The sequence below is a fragment of the Lepidochelys kempii genome, chromosome 10 (genome assembly GCF_965140265.1).
Source record: "Lepidochelys kempii isolate rLepKem1 chromosome 10, rLepKem1.hap2, whole genome shotgun sequence".
NCBI lineage: Eukaryota > Metazoa > Chordata > Testudines > Cheloniidae > Lepidochelys > Lepidochelys kempii.
In genome coordinates this window covers 17807682-17827623 of record NC_133265.1, presented here as the reverse complement: position 1 = coordinate 17827623, position 19942 = coordinate 17807682, and the positions used below count along the sequence as shown (strand labels likewise).

The 19942-nt window shown below is 39.3% G+C and overlaps 1 protein-coding gene across 4 annotated transcripts in view; it reads left to right on the top strand.

Annotated features, from left to right (window-relative positions):
- Window positions 1-19942, top strand: part of VPS35L (VPS35 endosomal protein sorting factor like) — a 120265-nt gene that overhangs the window by 52089 nt on the left and 48234 nt on the right. For 3 of the 4 annotated variants that reach the window (XM_073362283.1, XM_073362282.1, XM_073362285.1), the window contains 9 exons: window positions 228-281; window positions 685-765; window positions 1168-1230; window positions 2616-2701; window positions 5632-5712; window positions 8525-8588; window positions 9689-9787; window positions 12691-12768; window positions 13717-13831. In XM_073362283.1, the coding sequence (XP_073218384.1) occupies window positions 228-281; window positions 685-765; window positions 1168-1230; window positions 2616-2701; window positions 5632-5712; window positions 8525-8588; window positions 9689-9787; window positions 12691-12768; window positions 13717-13831 (721 nt within the window). The remainder of the gene's footprint in view (window positions 1-227; window positions 282-684; window positions 766-1167; window positions 1231-2615; window positions 2702-5631; window positions 5713-8524; window positions 8589-9688; window positions 9788-12690; window positions 12769-13716; window positions 13832-19942) is intronic. The other variant, XM_073362284.1, reaches the window with a different exon arrangement.

Genomic DNA, 19942 nt, shown 5'->3' with positions numbered 1-19942 from the left:
TATGAACCCACCCTTTTGTACTCGGTTTGGGTACAGCAGGGCCCCGTTTTGAAATTTGTAACCATGAAGGTAGGTCCTTGTGCCTGCTTGGATCCAAGTGCCAGACAAGTGCCTGAGTAATTACTTAAGCAGACTGCGGGATGAGAAATATATACTCTGAAACTTGATACGGATTTTGAAGGTGATGCATTCTTTTGACCATTTTATATATATAATATTTTTTCTAGGATTATATTAACTGTGCAGAAGTGTGGGTGGAGTATACCTGCAGACACTTTACGGTATGTAGGAATTTCTACAAGGATTTTTTTTTCTAATTTTAACTATATGTAGACAGTAAGTAGCAGTTTACAATGTGAAAAACTATAAACCAGATTATCTCCTAATGTGAGTGCTGAATAGATACATATTAGAGGCTCAAAAGGAGTCCTTTTGATCATTCATGAATATATTTCTAACCTGTATTTGGAACATAATTGGGGAAACAGGCAGTGTTACAGTAGGTGGCTGATTGAACCTTAAATAAGAATTATCTGGTTTCAACTACAACTGTGTAGAAATTTCATTCTTTTGTAAATGGCAATAAATTCTCAACCTTAACTTAGTACTAACAAAGTATTTTAGTCATTTGATTTCTGCACCATTTTTTATGCTGAGTTGTGACATTTAATTTTCACTACATAGAAGCGTGAGGTCAATACTGTTTTGGCAGATGTTATCAAACACATGACTCCAGATCGTGCATTTGAAGATGCCTATCCACAGGTAAGAGACTGTTTTATTTACCAACTCTTTAAATAACTAATTTTGTTCCAAGAAAATGCACAGAGACTTCTAAAGTCTCTTACCTTACAGTGTGTTTTAAAAGGCCTTTTGTAATTCAGGAAGCTCTTTAGAATAAAGTGAAGCCATGGTATAGTGTTCCAGTTTTATTCATGGAGGTCAATTTTTAAATCTAGAATAATTTACAACAAAATAATTTGTGTGTGTGTATATATATATATGTGTGTGTGTGTGTATATATATAAAAAATTGTTTTCTAGGCATTAACAGGAGAAAAATAGCCTATAAATTAGATGATTTGCAGATAGATCTGCACCGTTGTCATCATTATGTACTTTAACATGCAATTTGTAATGTATTTAGTTGTTTTTCTTCTTTTCCTAGCTTCAGTCAATTATTCAGAAAATTATCACCTATTTCCATGACTTTTCTGTACTTTTTTCAGCGGTAAGTCATATCTTTGCATTGTTTTCTAGAACTTGAGTGTAGACTGTTTTTTATAAGGAAAGCTAACCTAATTTACTTATCTAAGTCATCTGAAAGCTCACATGGTGAGAAGCACTTTTTGTCAAGTATAAAACTGTTAAAACACCAGGGGAAGTTTTCTTTTGTTAACTTCTTAAAAAATCCATTATTTACATTCCAGCCTATCACACTGTTTTCTTCTTAGGTTATAGAATTCTCTAATACTACTTAAATCTCTAATATATCTTTGTTTTAATGCAGCAGCAGTAACAGCCAGCCAGCAAAGGGAGCTCAGATGAACTAATACAGCCTATTTGTGTGCTGTGCTGATAACTACATAATGAATGTTTCAGTATAATGTATACATATAATGTGTCATAGCAAAGAATTCAGTGTCAACTGTTCTGGTACTGATTCATAGATTCATAGATACCAAGGTCAGAAGGGACCACTATGATCATCTAGTTCTGATTAAGGGCCTGTACAACGCAGGCCACAGAATCTCACCCACCCACTCCTTTGAGGTGCAAAGGAAAGTTTAGGGAGGCCAACGGGTGCGTTTGCGTTACAAAGTCTGATTAAACAACTGAAATTTGATTCAGAGGAAACTTTTCCAATATGCCTAAGTGATTTAGGAGCCAAAATCCCATTTTTTTTTTCAAGCCACTTGGGCACCTAATGCTCACTGAAAGTCAATAGGGTTTAAGTCCCTAAGTCACTTGGGCACTTAGAAAATTTTACCTTACACATATTTTGGGGATGGTACAGAAAACTAATTCTCTAGATTCTCAAAGTCAGCATCTTTAAATGACATCCGAACGGTCTACAGCTTCAAAAGTAGCCCTGGAAAAATCCAAAATGGTGGCAGGAATTTGACAGATTTTTTTGGGACTGTAATACCCTATGACTTGTTCCTGGAGTCCTCAGACTTCCCAGTGATCATCACTTCTGTATCTGTGCTGCTTCAAGCATATTATTGCTTTTATAACATGTTTTCCTTATTTTTTGGTGATACTTGTCTAAATGAGCTCTGACCTGTTGCATGTTTATACTGGATACTCGGAGCCAATAAACTAGCTCTTTTGTCAGCCAATAGGATTTCTCCATTCATACCACCGTGCTATAATCTCTCAGTACCTAATCACTGATCCTCCAGGAAAAATAACTTTCTTCAAAAGAGGTAAAAACTGGTCTATTATACTCATACACTCATAGCTGAGATTATTTTAAATATTTCTAAAATATTTATACTTATTGGTTCTTTAAGAAGATTTTCATCTTCAGCACAGAGATCAAAAGCTTTTGTGTATAAAATACCTTAATATACCTGTTTTTTTGTTTGTTTGTTTTTTAATTTGTATTTTTAGGAGAAATTCTTACCATTCCTGGATATGTTCCAGAAAGAAAGTGTGCGAGTGGAGGTTTGCAAGTGCATTATGGAAGCTTTTATTAAGTAAGTAGAAAATATTCTGATTAAGGGCACACTAGAGGATCTGGGCAATCTATTGAAAAGTTGCTAGGGGAGATAGAGTGAATCTTGTTGTAGTCCATTCGGCATGTATAAGATATTCCAGGTGCCAAGAAGAAAATATAAATATACAATTTTTTATTAGTCTTCTTTATTCATCAGTTGCTTATTAATTGTTTTTCAGTGAAAATCAGTGAATAGTCTTGTCAACTCTGTGTCTGTTAGAAATATAAATTGCATGCAGTGTTGTAGCCATGTTGATCTTAGGATATTAGAGAGACAAGATCTGAAGAAGAGCTTTGTGTAAGAGCTCGTCTCTCTCATAAACAGAAGTTGGTCCAAGAAAGATATTACCTCACCCACCTTATCTCAGAAATATAACTTGACTTTCCCCATAATAAACAGTTAGATTTGTTGTTACAGATTCCACCACTGATTAATTGTTCTTTGTGCTTGCTTCAATTTCCATTACTTGACTTGGTTTACATGATAAATGCCATGTATTCCTAGCCTTGACTGACATCAATAATGATCTTGGCATATGAATGAGGAAGGGAACAAATAGACATGTTTGTTACAGTAAAATGAATGCTTCCTGAATGGAAAACAGTATCAGAAGATGAGATTTCATGTTCAAACCTTTCCAAGTCCAGAATAGTCATTTTCATTAAAACAAAATATATTTTTTTTAAATATTACTTTCTTTTCTTAGCTTTTTCTTTTAAATTATCAAATTGGAGAGCAGTAGTACATAATTTAAAAGTGATATCTGAATTTCAATTAGATTTCTTCCAATCAGAAGTATTAAGTGTTGATAATTCAGGCATGAAAAAATAAATAGTTAGTGGCTGGCTAGAGCAGCTTCCACTGGTCTGTTAAAAAGAGCAGACTGTTATGATTTCTTGATTGCATAGTTGAGAAACATTGATAGCCATTCAGATTCTGCCTAATGTGTTTGTACTGCATTATGTCAATTGTATATCCCAAGGGGACTGTATATAACAGATTGTGCAGTTGATGGTGCCAGGTTTGGAGGCTTTTGTTACTAGTTCTAAATTTTTCAAAAATGTAGTCCCTTGTAGTTGGCAGAAGCCTGCAAATGGTGTTTGACCATGACAAAAATGCAGCTTGGATACATTTAAAAACCAAACCAAAACCCAGAAAACTTTATTTGAAGTCATTAGAAATATTGTTGTAAATACAGAACGCCAAATTCTTTTGTCTTTTAGATATGGTACTTACCATATGGACAGAGATTGCCTGTCACTGACCCCTTCCATCCACTTCTAAGTGTTCCTGTGTGCTGCCCTCGTTACCAGTGGTGCCACTTGAAGCGAATGGAACACTTATTAATGAAGTTTCCAGGCTTACTTCCACTTAAAACAGAGCTCTGGGGTGATAAATATTGCCTGCTCTATTCCACTTACAGTGAGATGGACCTGCTCCTGATATATGTAGAGCATGCTTTTGGTAATGCCCTTTTGTTAGGCAATATATTAAGTGGAGAGCTTTTAATACTACATAGGCAAAGAACACTTAAATAGTATATAATAAATTAATGTATAGTTTATCACTAGGCATTTGTACAGCAGAAAAAACCATATTCAGTACAAATAGAATGAACAATTAATTGCCCTACTAATATTTCCTAGTTAGGCACTAGTAGAGTATAAGATCCTGTACTGGAATGCAGGGCTCTTCAGCTGTATCACTCTAAGCCCAGGTGCTTAATCTCTGTATTAATATCTAGAGTAATTACTGCTAAACAGATTGGCAGGTGGTTCTAGTTGGCTCCTCCCAGCATATAGAGGGAATGGGAGTGTCTCTTTGGGCCATTAGGAAATGAGGGAGAGGGGGGCTCTGGAGAGGAAGCTTAGGCTGAAGTTTATGCTTCAGTGTTTTTGAGTTGTCCAGTGAAGCCATGCCTCAGGAAGGAGATGCAATTGAATCATGGTGGTTTTGCTGTGTTGAGGATACAGTGGGGTTTGGTCTGTTCACAGGGGCTGTTCTGAATGCTCTGTTACAGTAAAAGATACAGTGGTTATAAGTTAATACAGTACAGAGCATGCATTGCTCATCAGGGTTAGATGTCTCTGCCATTTATCTCTTTCAGGTGGCCTTATTTTATTGCATAGTGAGTGTTACACTTCTTTGTCCTTGGCAGTTGGTTGGCTGTGCTAGAGTTGAGGCACTTGTTCTCCTCCTTCTTCAGAGCTCAGAGTATGGGAGAGCAAATGGTTTCTTTCAAAATATCTGTTGAAAATGGCATTGGAGATATTATCTAGGAAATAGAGTGGCATTTCTCATTCCCCTGGTAACTCAGGAATTCTGTTTTTTGGCTTCAGTATTTATCTGTGGCATGATTAATACCTCAAGGTGATGTGACTTCAGGATATAAACTTGGTCGTCTAATTAGTCCTTGCATGCCTAGACAGGGCATGTTGCCCATTCTGTGCTATCTGACATTAACCAAGGAACTAGATTCCTATCTGAGATTTCTTTACTGGTTTTGCTTTCAAGTTCTTAGCTGGACGTTCCTGGGCAATCTGTCTACACTCTCACCATCCATAAGACTTAAGGTGTCTGTGACTTTGTAATAACACTGCCAGATAGTTATGAAATATAAGTCCCACTGTCATGTTTTTTTTAACTGTATTAACTGTGAAGGTATAAATATACTCTATGTATTTTTGTAAAAAGAAAAATACGTTGAGATGTTGTACAATGCAAGATGTTTTTTGGAGGTTATTTCACAGACAAAGATCATGTTTTCACCATTGCAATTCTCTGCTCATAAGAGTATATAAAGGCTGCCTATGCAAAATTAGCATTAAATGAATTTTCAGTTTTCCACTATTTTGTGTCTTGGAGAAACTGCAGTATTTTTATCAGTATTTTCCAAAAATGTTTTTTAGACATCAACAAGATGCTACTAAAGACCCTGTCATACTTAATGCTCTTCTACACGTGTGCAAGACCATGCATGATTCTGTGAAGTAAGATGAAATTTACATGTACTATAATACAGAATATGTGTAAATGGTGGATGTTCTGATGTATAGTTTTACTTTTAGGGGGGGGTTAATGTTTCACGGTAAATTTATGCATGGCCCTCTGTTTTGCACTAATAGAAGCTGTGCAGTAAAATCACAATACAAATTATTTACGCTTTAATAATTGCTTTGTTAGATTCTTTGTTTCAGCATTCGAACTGGAAAATGGCAATAACTTAATAGATTTTTCTAGCGTAGAGGGAAGCAGCAAGGATACTTTTTGAGAATAAAAAGCATAAACAAAGTAGCAGATGCTGTTAAAAGAAAGGATGCCAGTTTGGGCCCTTTTCAGTTTTTGTGAGGATAAAAAGCAGCTAGAATCTTCCAGAAACTACAGTGAACAATACAGTATTTAGAGGTTTTCAATACATACTTTGCCATTAAAAACACAGCTCCCGAAATTGAGTTGCACTCCAGCCACTTTTAGTTATTTGACCTGCACAAAGCAGCCCTAATCTGGCAGAAATAACAAGAAAATCTCTCTTGAGTAGGGGGATTGTTGGGTGGTAGAGAAACTCCTACATCAAACCCACACTCTATGGCTGTGCAGGAAATAAAACTGGGATGTCCTGGTAATCCCCAGCTGTCATAATGGCTCTCAGGGGCTGTTGGCAGTTGGAACAGTTAAGAATAGACTTCCTTTTTCTATGCACCCCCTTCAACTGTGCTGAGTCCTCATAAACCATGCGTCAGAGCCTGGCCCATAATTTTTAGCAGTTATTAGAGGCCAATTTATTTTTAGAAATAGAAGAAAAGAGCTGCATGCGTGCCAACAACTTTGCTTTGATATAGTACTCTGGACTACTGTAGCAGTTTCCATCCAAGTGTTTCAAAGCACTGGACAGATTAATAATTAAACTGTACTGATACAAATGATACTGTACTAATATTTAACACCCTTTGTGAGGTAGGGAAATATTATTATCCCAATTCTGAGGGTGAGGAAACTGAGACACAGTGATTAAGTGACACCCAAAATCACACAGAAAATCTTTGGCAGAGTTGGGAATAGAACCAAGATTTCCAAGCGCCTACTTTTGTGTGTAAATCACAAAACTCTCCTTCCTTCTTTCTATGTGGGTTGAATAGAATTGTAAGGGCACATTTTTGTGGTGCTCCTAATCAAGAGCCATTTATAATTTAGTGCCAATATTGTAAACGTAATTTACAACACTTTCAATGTTTATAGTATATTATTGTAAGTTTCCTCAGATCATAGAGTGTCAGTGAATGCAAGACACACTAGCAATAGAGGAAATCAGCTTTGGCATGTAATTCAAATGAAGACAAGTCCAAATGCTTTATTCTAGGTTATGTGGTCTTTTTGGCTTACATACGTACTTTAATGCCTTTTCAACCTTTAAACAGTAATATTTATTAAAAATAAAATTAATTATTAAAGAATCAAAACAGTTGCCAGTGGCCTATAGTCGACGCTTCTTCACATCTTGTTGCCAAAACAGCTCTGAGCCTTCACTGGGAACCTTGGTAAACCCCTGATTAGCAATACTTTTATTTCAGGCAAAATTAATTTACATCATTCTTTTGATTCTGTTCTGTCAGCTCTTACAATGGCCATTTTACATAGCATTCTAATAAGTTTAAAACTACCTCTTTCCACTTTTTACAAACTTTGATTCAGCAAAGTTTCAACCCACAGTCTAGATCTTAGGCCACTTGAACAGCTGTTGACTGGTAACAACAGCTCACCCTCAGTTCTTTCTTTTGACTGGTAATGTACTAATGAGCGAATCATGCTGAGGTTTTCCTTCCTTCTCTACTGGATAAAACTATTTCCATCTGGTGTCTGCTCTAGGAAAATGGTAAAATGATACACAGGAGGTCAAAGCTGGAGACAAGTACGTAATAGTAAAAGGATTAAATGGGATTACTTAATTGTAATTTAAATTCTATTTATCCATTTTCATCCAAACAGATCTAGCTTATTGGATGTCCATGTGATGTAAATTTGTCTCATACTGAATTTGGGTTATGCCTTCTGAAAGATCAGATATATTTGTGGTAATGTTGGAAGTAAATGTATCATTTTAGTACCATTTGTGACAGCAAAACTTCTAGAGAACACTATAATGAGACACAGTGGTAATGGTAACAGAGTTAAAAGGACACAGTTGAGTAATCGTAGTTTAAAACAAAAACCTTCTTATAAATAACACCTTAGAGAATTAAAACTGAAAGAACATTAAATGTCACATTTAAGGTTTTATTTAAATTGTTTGTATTTCTCTCAAGTAGGAATATGAGAGCTAGATGAGCTAATCTAACTTGTTTATAATTAGTTTATAGTCAATTTCTCATTCATGTTTTCATGCTGTAGTTCAGTGCTGCACCCACTGAATTGTTGTTATGAGAATATTAGTCTGGATAAAAGCTATATTTTTTTTCACTGGGATTCAGAGTATTTCATAGAAACGTTTCTGTTGGTCTCTACATTTAATAAAATCTTATTTTACAGAATTTACATATTAGGCCAAACTTGTCCTGGTAATAACCCTTTAAGAGTATTATTAAAAATGGCTGACAATCATAAATACAGTGTGATTTTAAGTTAGTTTAAAAATTATGAGTATAAAATGAGTATTAGATTAATGTGTGTCCTTAAAATGAGTGAATTAGATACTGTGAGCATAATTTTTTTTAAAGAATTTGTAAAATACGTATATAGTTGAAACTTCTTTGTTTTTTTTTTTAAGATGGCTTATATTATATTGACTATATAAACTTACTGTTGTAGTGCACTAACACTTGAAGATGAAAAGAGAATGTTAGCATCTTTGATAAATGGATTTATAAAAATGGTGAGTACTTAGTATTCATGATTGCCTGGGAAAACTTTTTGTGGCAGAGTTACCGAGTGGGAAGTAGGCACCTAAATACCACTGAAATTCAAAGGGACTTGAGCATCCAACTTGCTCAGGATATGTTAAAAATCCCACCCAGTATATTTAGTGAAGGAAATATGCAGATGTTTTGAAGAAATGTCATACAACTGTTGATCCTTACTTGGTATCACAGGCCTAGTTTAAAGTGTATCACAGCATGCATCAAAATCTTCTGTTAAATGTCTTTAAATATCCTGTAAAACCTATACGTGTTTTAAAGTTGAATATTTAATGAATGTCTTGCGTGTCGTGACAGTCTGAAAGTTCACAAGTCACTAGCAAGTGAAAAGTAACATTAGCAGGTGTAATTCCACCATCCACACCTGAGAGGGATTAACACAAAATTAAAAACAAAAAACGTTTTTTAAAAAATCAGTTTTTTGAGCCCTCCAGTATTCGAAAATGGAGACAGACTTTAAAAATAACTTAAAAAACCCCCAAATGCCCACTCTTCAAAAGACAGTTTTTATTGGCTGCATAATAAACTAGTGTCAGTAAAAAGGTTGATTCATTAATCTGTTTGTAGAGTGATTATGTGGGTTTTCTGTTAAGCTGCTTTGTTTTGTTTTGTGTTTTTGTTTTGTTAAAATGCAAACCATACCAAACCCCCACTTCCTATAAACCTCACTTTAGGAATTCTGTGAGATATCAGATCCCTTTCCAGAAGTCTGGAAGCTGATAAGTGTTGTATGCTTGAGAAATATTCACACCATAAATCAGAAACTATATATTGTTTTAATAATAATAATAAAAACACTTGCAGATTTCCCTAGAAGCTAAATTATGGAAGGTGAATAGTTGAAGGAGAATCTCTTCTATCCCTAATATAGCTGTGAGCAAGTTACTTTGAAATTATTGAACTTAATTGCAGTTGAGGATCTTCATTCCAACCCTTTTGGAACAAACAAAAAAGAGAGAGAGAGAGCACCTTAATTCAACACACATTATAGAAAGATCAAATAGCTGTGTGCTGCGGACATGTCATAAGTGTGGTTTTTGTATCTTCCTAATCCCAGGTATCGTTTGGCCGGGACTTTGAGCAGCAGCTGAGTTTTTATGTTGAAGCTAGGTCAATGTTTTGCAATCTGGAGCCTGTTCTTGTCCAGCTGGTTCATGTAAGCAAAATTTTACTGCAGATGTTGTTGTCTTAATCAGTGGGTTCCTCCCCCTCCCTCCCCCTTCCCCCACCCCCCAGATTGCCATTCCTTATATTTACTGTGTTAAGGTTTATTTCGCTAGGTGTTCAGGAGTAGACTTTGTTTTTGCCTTTCTTTTCTCACTAAATTTTTCTTCAATTGTGTACTTTACCCCCATACTCAGTACCATTTAATGATGCAAATTAGCTGTTTCATTACATTCATTAGCTTATGGAACAAACAATACTACAAGGTCTTCCTATATATTCAGAAATTGAGGGCTGATAGTCACAGGAGGAAGCATGTGAGTGCTCTCCAGGAGAGAGTCTGTCTCTGGAACAAACTTCCAGATGAAATTAAACAAATTCCAAAGTCAGACCACCTTTGGCAAACTCTGCAAAATTTTCCTATTTGATCAAGTTTTTGCACTGGAAGCAGAAGGACATGCATAACATCAACCTTCCCCCTGAACCTCCCTCAAAAGCAGAGCTTTCTATAGCTGTGTAAAGGGTAAGAACCAGAGACTTAATAAATTCCACTGGGACTTGGCTGTTTGCAAATGAAAGGTGCTGAAATACCACGAAAAGAAAAGGAGTACTTGTGGCACCTTAGAGACTAACCAATTTATTTGAGCATGAGCTTTCGTGAGCTACAGCTCACTTCAAGTGAGCTGTAGCTCACGAAAGCTCATGCTCAAATAAATTGGTTAGTCTCTAAGGTGCCACAAGTACTCCTTTTCTTTTTGCGAATACAGACTAACACGGCTGTTACTCTGAAACCTGAAATACCACGGTGATTGATGGCAGTATAAACTTCTTCCATAGCTACCTTCTGCACATTTTTTCTGAAAAATGTAGTGGTGTTCTAATTGGATTATGAATTGAGTATTAGAAGAAATGGGACATCTTTCATAGTTAAGTTTATTTTCTTTTGTGTTAATTTTTAAATGATTATTATACACAAGATAGAAACAGTATTTCACAAAAATAAATAATTAAAAGTCAAAGACTTTGGTGGAGTTATGGAATCCAGGAGCACAAATAAGAACCCACCCTGTAAGGTATGTGAAAAGAGTCTGCATTTCAGGCTTATGTATTAGTTCTGACTGCCCAGGATCAGAAATCAGTTTGACAGAATGATATCGAGATAAGCCGAGTTCATATGACTAGATCAGTGTAGGGAATTTTTTTCATAATTAAATAGGAATTTTTCCATTCTTGCTTAGTTCAAGCAAACAAGAAAAAATAGAAATGGAAAAGGTTGAAATGCCAGGTCAGCAATTCACTGTATAGTTTACAAGTGCTGATTAGCCTTTGAATGCATCCCCAAAACAAACTGTGGAAGCATAATTTCATATTTTTAAATTTAAAACTGTTGGGTAACTGAAAAATAATAGCAACATAATAATCCGCATGACTGTTTTGGTGTTTGGTGGTAATAGGATGGGGAGAATTAATCCATTGCTACTAATTAGATTGGTTTATAAAGTGGGAGTTACAAACAGATACTGATTGACTCACTTATTGAATCTATCTGACATAGACATAGAATATGAGGGTTGGAAGGGACCTCAGGAGGTCATCTAGTCCAACCCCCTGCTCAAAGCAGGACCAATCCCCAATTTTTGCCCCAGATCCCAAATGGCCCCCTCAAGGATTGAACTCACAACCCTGGGTTTAGCAGGCCAATGCTCAAACCACTGAGCTATCCCTCCCACCCCTATCTCTATCTCCGATAGAGCCTTGGGTAGAAATTCAACCAGTTGTCTTTTTTTATTTTTGTTGTTGTTTTTATGTAACGAATAATTTTACCAAAGCACTAATACACTTAAAGTGCAGGTATGATAAATACTTCACTTCTTGGAGGTTAGACCTAGGCTAAATACTGCACCTAAGGCATATCAGTATCTTTTGTAATAGCACACATTGTCCAGCCAAATCAGAAGAAAGACAGGAGGCAATGGATGTGGTTTAGTTAAGCTACAATAAAAACAAAATCACTTAAAATATCTGGAAGTACATGGCAATAAATTGTACACTGTGGGTCGTCATAGTTTCCTAATCATTTTCATATAATCCCCAACTAGTCCTGACCATTCAGTTGCTGGGACCGTATACCCTCTCCTCTTGTATGAGGTAAAAGGGGGGCTAGAAAAGGAGGGGGTCAGCTGCTTACTATTCCAGATGTAGGAGCCCCAAACCTCCCCCTCCTCAGTTTTCTCAAGATGTTTTCTCTCTCATCCTTTTCCATACCCTTCCATAACAAGTATCTGCACTGGACATCTGCCATGAGTTTTACCTACTAAGTTGTGGCATTATAACTGAACACCCCTCCTCAATCCTAGAGGGTCCTAGATTTACTTTGGGGAAGATGAAAAAATCCACCCCATCTCGCCGAGTCTTGCAGTGAGGGAAAAATTCTTTCCCAGTCCCCAAGAACAAACGGGCAACAGCAGATCATGAAGGAAGCTGGTTCTTTCTCGGATTTCATGGGTGGGAGGGTGGTGCTGCCAGCCTGATCCAGGTAAAAGAGGGCTTCTCCTGGATTGCAAGGGGTTTAAATACCAGTCAGTAGGAAGGGCAGTATCCCCTCCAGATCTGACCTAGTTGCTTCCTGCTCTTCCCTGTTCTGTCTGTCCATGTCAACTTTCCCCTTCTGCCCCAGTTGCAGAGGGGAGCCCATAAAGGGACCGCAACTCCTTTCATTCTGGCCAGCCAGACAAGGACCCTCCAAACATAGTTGTGGTGAACACATTATCCCTTTGGCTACTTTTATTTCCCATATGTTTAACTTGACAGAATGATAAGAGTTGGGTGTTTATTTGCAGACCTGGTAAATCTATTCATTTCTATTAGTGCCTTACTTTTCTTTTTTATACATAGTCTGTGAACCAGCTGGCAATGGAAACGAGAAAAGTGATGAAAGGAAATCATTCCAGAAAGACAGCCGCATTTGTCAGGGTAAGTGAAAAAGTCAAATATATTTCTAGATTCTTCATCCCATGTGCACAGATGTTACGATAGGCTGGAGCCTAAGGTTGTCATTTATACAGAAGAAATACATTTGTGGTTTCCATATTGCTTATCAACTCACTTTCCCTTATGGGCACTGATATTTACTCACTAACAACCAACTGCTGCTATCCTCATTAGACAAAACTCCTGCAGAGTCCCATGAGTTTGCCTAAGTAAGGGTGATAGGATTCGGTCCCTAAGTGAGGTTTTTTAAGCCCTCCTTTAAGGAAATTTCATTTTTCCAAATTAATTGTCATTGTATACAAGCCAGTTATATAGAGGGGAGAAAAGAGCTGCTGCAAGATAAATGGCATGACAATGTGTATCATAATCAAAAAGTCAAAGTGGGTACTTAAATTAAATAATATATTCTCATAGTGCAGGTGTGTCTTTACACCAGAACTATATGATTCATATGTATCAGCGTGCCAGTTTTCCCCTGAAGCATCCCACGCTCTTAGAAAGTGTAGATCTTTCTGGGGAAGGATTAAGTGGTTTGTGTTCACTCACAGTCAAGCGACTCATGGCACCTGGATATATAGGAAGTGGAATTGACTTTCTGGAGAGAGAGAGGCTCTAGGGTGTGGGTTAGTCACTCCTGAGGGAGGAACCCTAGAAGTAAGAAAGCCTTCAAAGAAGTTCTGAGCTCATCTTTATTTTATTGTTTTCACTGTTAATAAAGGGAAACCCCAAGAGTTGGGTCAGTTTGAATTTCACAAACTTTGCGGGCCGTGTTTTGTAGATGAAAGTGGGAAAGATACCTACTTGTGTTCTATTTTTAAGCTTTTGCTTGAGCATATACAACAGTAGTTAATTAAAAAGCCCTAAAATTGCTATACCTCTAATTTAAGAAATTATTTGAGTTATGTTTCGTATCTTTTCTTCTTTACTTAGGCTTGTGTTGCCTTCTGCTTCATTACAATTCCATCTCTGACTAGTATCTTTGCCCGTCTTAATTTGTACCTGAACTCTGGACAGGTTGCCCTGGCAAATCAGTGCCTTTCACAAGGTAAGACAGGTGTTTGTTTCAATTGAATAATAATTCTTTCTTGCCAGAAAACAGAATATTACTAGTTGTGGATAATATTGATTCAGTTTGAAACTGAAGTTAACTCTTTCACTCCTTATTCTTGCACACGTTTCTGTAGTCACAAAGTAAAATAATTCTAAAATGTATTTTTCTAAATTATAGCATATTTAAAATATAGGAATTATTGTAGAAGAGAGAGGTCTGATATTCAGATATTTATTCAATTATTCCTTATTTTAGCCTCCATCTATGATTTTTTAAATAGCATATCTTCAGAGAAAGCAATGCTGTTTTAAATAAGGGACTTGAACTTGTGTGCAAACAATGTGCTTTAAATAAATTCTTGAGGAGAGGAGGAAACTTAGACCAGCTAAATGATTATGTATGGAGATTGATATTCCTGTAAAAACTGTTGGGAAAGAATTAAAGGTCTAAGTGCTTCAGTCAGGTTGCCATAATATTGATTGTGGTGCTGCATTTTGTAGTGCTACTGGAAGATAGATGTCAAAGCACAGAAGGAATATGCCATGAAAAAAATACTTTGCTAATAAAAATGTGTCATGTGTTCCAGGGAAACTAGTGTTGACTGTGGGGTCGCCAATTTTCTAAATGCAGAAAACCAAACGCCCTTGTCTTGCCCATACCCTGCCCCTTCTCCGAGGTCTTGCCCCGCTCACTCCATCCCGCCTCCCTCTGTCATTTGCTCTCCTCTATCCTCACTCAATGCTCATTTTCACTGGGCTGGGGCAGGGGGTTGGGGTGCAGGACGGGGGGATGGCTCTGGCTGGGAGTGCAGGTTCTGGGGTGGGGTCGGGGATGAGGAGTTTGGGGTGCAGGAGGGGACTCTGGGCTGGGATTGAGGCTGAGGGGTTTGGCATGTGGGAGGGAGCTCCAGACTGGGGCAGGGGTTGGGGTGTGGGAGAGGGTATGGGCTGGGGCGAGGGTACGGGGGAGTGGGAGAGGCGGGAGGGAGCTCCAGACTGGGGGGAGTTGGGGTATGGGAGAGGGTACGGGCTGGGGGGAGAGGGTACGGGGGGGTGAGGGCTCCAGCTGGGGGTGTGGGCTCTGGGGTGGGGCCAGGGATGAGGAATTTGGGGTGCAGTATGGGGCTCTGGGGTGGGGTAGGGGGTTGGGGTGCAGGAGGGGGTCCAGGGTGTGGGCTCTGGGAGGGAGTTTGGGTGTGGGAGGGGGTTCCTAGCTGGGGTTGGGACACAAGAGGGGGTTTGGGGTGCGGGCTCCAGGTGGCGCTGACCTCAGGCAGCTCCCGAGAAGCAGAATCATGTCCCTCTGGCTCCTAAGCAGAGGGGCAGCCAGGGGGCTGCATGCTAATGCTGCCCCCACCCACAGGCATTGCCCCCACAGCTCCCATTGGCCACGGTTCCTAGCCAATGGGAGCTGCAGAGCCGGTGCTTGGGACAGTGCCTGCGGGCGGGGGCAGGGTGCAGAGCCCCCCTGGCTGCCCCTCCGCCTAGGAGCCAGTGGGACATGTCAGCCACATCCTGAGAGCTGTGCAGAGCCCAGCACGGAGCCTGTTTGCCCCGTTGGTGCTGTGGCCAACCAGATTTTTATTGGCTCAGTCAGCTGTGCTGGCCGGATCCACCAGGGTCCCTTTTCGAACTAATGCCTGAATGTGGTGTTCAGTAAGGGGCTCTGTTTTACTAGATGTCTTAGATAAGATGTAAAACAAAAGTCCTGATCGCTTGTGGTTTTAAAAAAAAAAAAATCCCATGGCAAGAGTTATGAGTGTTAGTCCTGGTGTCCTGTTCAAATTCCAGCTTGAACATACTTGCCTAAAAGCAGCTTCCTCTACCTTCACCTGGATACAGTGTCCCTCATTCCCTGTCTTAAGCTGTTATGCAATTTTACTATGCGCTCTTAAATTGTTGTGATGTTTAGCCTCAGAGATTACTGCATTTCATTGCGGGGTGAAGTGCTTCCTATATGCTGTATATGGTTTGCTTAATGCTTAGGGATTTTTCATGGTCTTCTCTTTTCCTATAATCATGTCTTGTATGTTAAACGTTGTTTTTCCCGTATACTTTTGTGTGCACTTCTGTAGTGAAAGCCATAAATTGAATTACTATGAAAACATCATCTTGTGGTGGCTGTTATCTCTGATTTTAGATTTGTGTATGTTGTGATACAGTATGGCCAGAGGGCAGCAGGAGAGTGTTAGAAGGGAGCCTTATTCCCTGTAGAGGGAAGAAAGTTTGCTATAAATTAATTAAAGCACCTGAAGCCAATTAAAGCACCTGAAGCCAGTCACATGATAAAAAAAAACCCTGCTTCAATCAGACAAGAGGAGGAGTTGAAACAGAGTGGATTGCTGTTGGAGCAGAGAGCAGTTTGTAGGGAAGCAGAGGAGAGTTTGGAGAAGTGCTGCGGTGGGCTAAGAAGACCAAGACCCTAGGTAAAGGGACACCTGGTTTGTGTAGAGGGAGGACAGGAAGCCCCACAAGCTGAAGGGCAGGAGAGGGAAGTAGCCCAGGGGAAGGAACTGCTAGTTCTAGTGGTTTACTGCTATCCCTAGGGCCCCTGGGTTGGGACCCGGAGTAGAGGGCGGGCCCGGGTCCCTCCCTCTCCACTCCCCTCCTCTAGGACACTAGTGGGGCAGTTAATACGCCAGTTCAGGGGCAAGAAACGGTGCCCTGAACCCCCACCCAAGAAGAGAAAGCGTGAGACCCATTATAGTAGTGCCGGCAATTTGCCACAATGTATATAGAGGAATTAATGAAGCTCATGTTGTGACTATTTTATGTGACTATTACTTGTTATATATGGAAGAGCATCCCATATTTGACTCATATTGCTGTCACTGTCACCATAACTTACTATGAAATATCAAGGGGTGTTTGGGTGGGGTGGGGAGAGGGCGGAGGACAACTGATGAAATCAGGGTGGGTTTTGCATGTAAGTTGACAAATCAAATAAAACTTATTTTTAACGACATGAACTTGGCTTGAAGGGTTCAGGCACTTGTGCCTACAAAATTAATTGAAGTCTAAAATTTACACTTGTCTTGCATTTGCAGTGTTGTTGTAGCTGTATCAGTCCCAGGATATTTATTCTTGAGGGAATTCTGTGTCACTGCATGCATAATTAATGAGACACGCATATTTTTAATGCAGAAAAAAGCTGCTGCTGGTAAGTTGCTACAGTTCTGCCTTTTGCCCACCAGAAGGCACTATGGTGCTAGAACAGTGCAGCCTCAGCAGAAAATAACGTTGGCTGGAAAGTTGCTGCAGTTCTGCCTTTTGCCTACCAGAGGGCTCTGTGGTGATAGAACAGAGAAGCAGCTCCAGGGCCAGCTAGGGAAGAGAAAGAGCCTGCCTTCTTCACAGTGCCTGTCGGGCCAGGTCAGGAGACAAGAGCTATGGGGAGACAGACAGCGTGGAGCTGCTGAGGGGTCACAGACAGGGGCTGATAAGGTCTAGTGTGGGAGGATGGATTGGGACAGGGGCTGACTGGAAGTGGACATGCAGGGCCACATGGGGACAGGGGGAGCAAGTGAAGGGCCGTATAGGGACAGGGGGTGGTTGAGTCAGGGCACAGACACACATGGGGACAGGGGGAGGGGTGCAGGGCCACATGGCTATGGAGGATGTGGAGGTGGAGGGACACGTGGGCAGGGGGTGCAAGGGCACATGGGGTGCAGGAACACATGGAGACAGGGACAGATGTGCCTGACTGAATGGGAGAGGCTAGGGGTCAGCCAGGGTCTGCATGGGGGAAGCTCCCTAACAATCCACCCCCGACCCCAAAAACAAACAAAAAAAACCCCTGTTCCATACTTTTCCCACCCGTACCCAACAAACCTCCAAGTTCACACCCAACCTCCTTCCCAGCAATTTACTTCCCTCTGCCTCAGCTCCTCCTCTGGTACCCCTGACTCCCTCAAGCCTTTGCATTGCTTCTGTGGGGAGCGGGAAATATGGTTCTGTATTGTAGTTTAAGTTAATTATTACTCAGAGTTCTGTATTAATATGCCTAGTAAGGAATCTATTTGTCAAAAAACATTTCCTGAATCTTTTTTGTTGTGTGTATTGTTACAGACATACTTGCTGACAGGTATTTTGAAATAAATGACCCAAAATAATTGAAACTGGTTTGATTATATTGTGTTATTTTGACAAATAAAATACGCAGATTTTTGCAGAATTTGAAAATATTGTGCGCAGAATTTTTAATTTTTTGGCGCAGAATTCCCCCAGGAGTATATGATATTAGAGAAACATGGTGGGTGAAATATCTTTTATTGGACCAACTTCTGGTAATGAGAGAGACAAGCTTCTGAGCTGCATACAGCTCTTCCTTGCCTTGCTAACAGTCTGTGCCAGAACGTTACTTTGCAGCCCATGTCTGACTTCCCACCTAATAACAGGCTGTTATACTGTGGGAGGAAAGGGCTGTCATGCATATTTATTTTGAAGGCCAGTAGGAGATAAGGGTGAAGTGAGGGTGTTTAAATGTCAGTAGCTAAACAAATGCAAAGCTTTAGCCTTACAGGTATACTGTAACTTTTGTAATTGAACTTATAGCTTGACTTTAAAAAAACAAGCACAAATAAGTCATATGCTTGTGTGACTGTTAAGGGAAGGGTCTCCTATAAAAGCTTTCAAGAAATTTCAGGTGTTAACACCAAGGAGGAAAAGAAATAGTTTCAGGTGGGAAAAACTGTCCAATGAGGAGATATATTAGACTGAAATAGTCTCCCAGTGGAAGTGGTGGAAGCCTTATTACCAGCGATTTAAAATTGCAGTAGGGAACAATCCTTCACTTGCATGGAGATAGGCTATATGTTGTGTTCTATCTCTGATTGCTGTGATTCCATATAAATGCAGGGAAGAATAACTTTTCATCTACTTACACCTTGTCTTCCTGTTTCAATTGATAATGTTGCCAAAGCTGTGCATTCACTAGTAAGTTCCAGCTGCACTCACAAACATGCTGCGTAGGATGCTGACTAAGGCTTTTAGTACAAGACCACTGTTAGATTTCTTTGTCTGAACATGATGTTGCACATATAATCAGGGCAGAGGGATTTAGAGAAAAGCTGGCTGTTATATCCAAGTATGTTGTAAAAACAAAAGACTTGCAAAGTCAGTTGTGCAATTGAGTTTATGCAGCTTGTTTGTAGACAAACTATTCACAGACCCAAAAATGAAGTCATTTTTTCCCGCTAATGTTTTTCTGTTAATTCATTAGCTGTCCCCTAATTTTGTATGCTCTTTGTTGCTGCTTATTAGTGGATCTTTTGTTAGAAATAAAATCTGTTCAATACCTGGTCTATCTTGTCTCTAAGGGTATACTCTACTCTAGCAGGGGCTGACTCGTTTATCTAATTGCCTTTTCCATCTCTGAATTACAGAATCCTAACTCTTTCACTTCATCTTCATGATCCATCTCCTTCCTCCTCACGGTACCCCAGCAAATGTCCAAATTTCTGTTGTGAGAACTTGGACGACAGGAGATGGATCGCTTGATGATTACCTGTTCTATTATTCCCTCTGAAGCATCTGGCATTGGCCACTGTTGGAAGACAGGATACTAGGCTAGATGGACCTTTGGTTTGACCCAGTATGACTGTTCTTATGTAAATGACTACTCATCATTTGACCCACATGTATAAACACATAGTGCAATCGCTAGACAATTAATATGAATTCCCACACAGAAATCTTTGTTAATGTTGCAGGCACATCTCAGTGTTTGAATGCATGCTACTTTTTTAATGACTGTTGAGATGTTAAAACCAAAAACTCCTTGAATCTAAGACCCAGAAAATGTAGAATTATAGTTGGACTACCTTAATTCTGTTCCTGTGATGTCTTCCCTTCTTTACATATCTAGTATTGGAAATGTGTGTCGCAGACCACTTGGTTTGACACAGTGTTCCAAATGAGGTTTTACGAGTATCTTGTATAAAGGCAATAACACTTCCCTATCCCTACTGGAAATGCATCCTAGGATTACATTAGACTTTTTCACAGCTGCATTCCATTGGTGGTTTATGATCTTCTTGTGATTGACCAGTACACCCAGATCTTTCTCTTCCTCTGTCACTTCCAATTGATCTCATAGCAAAAATTC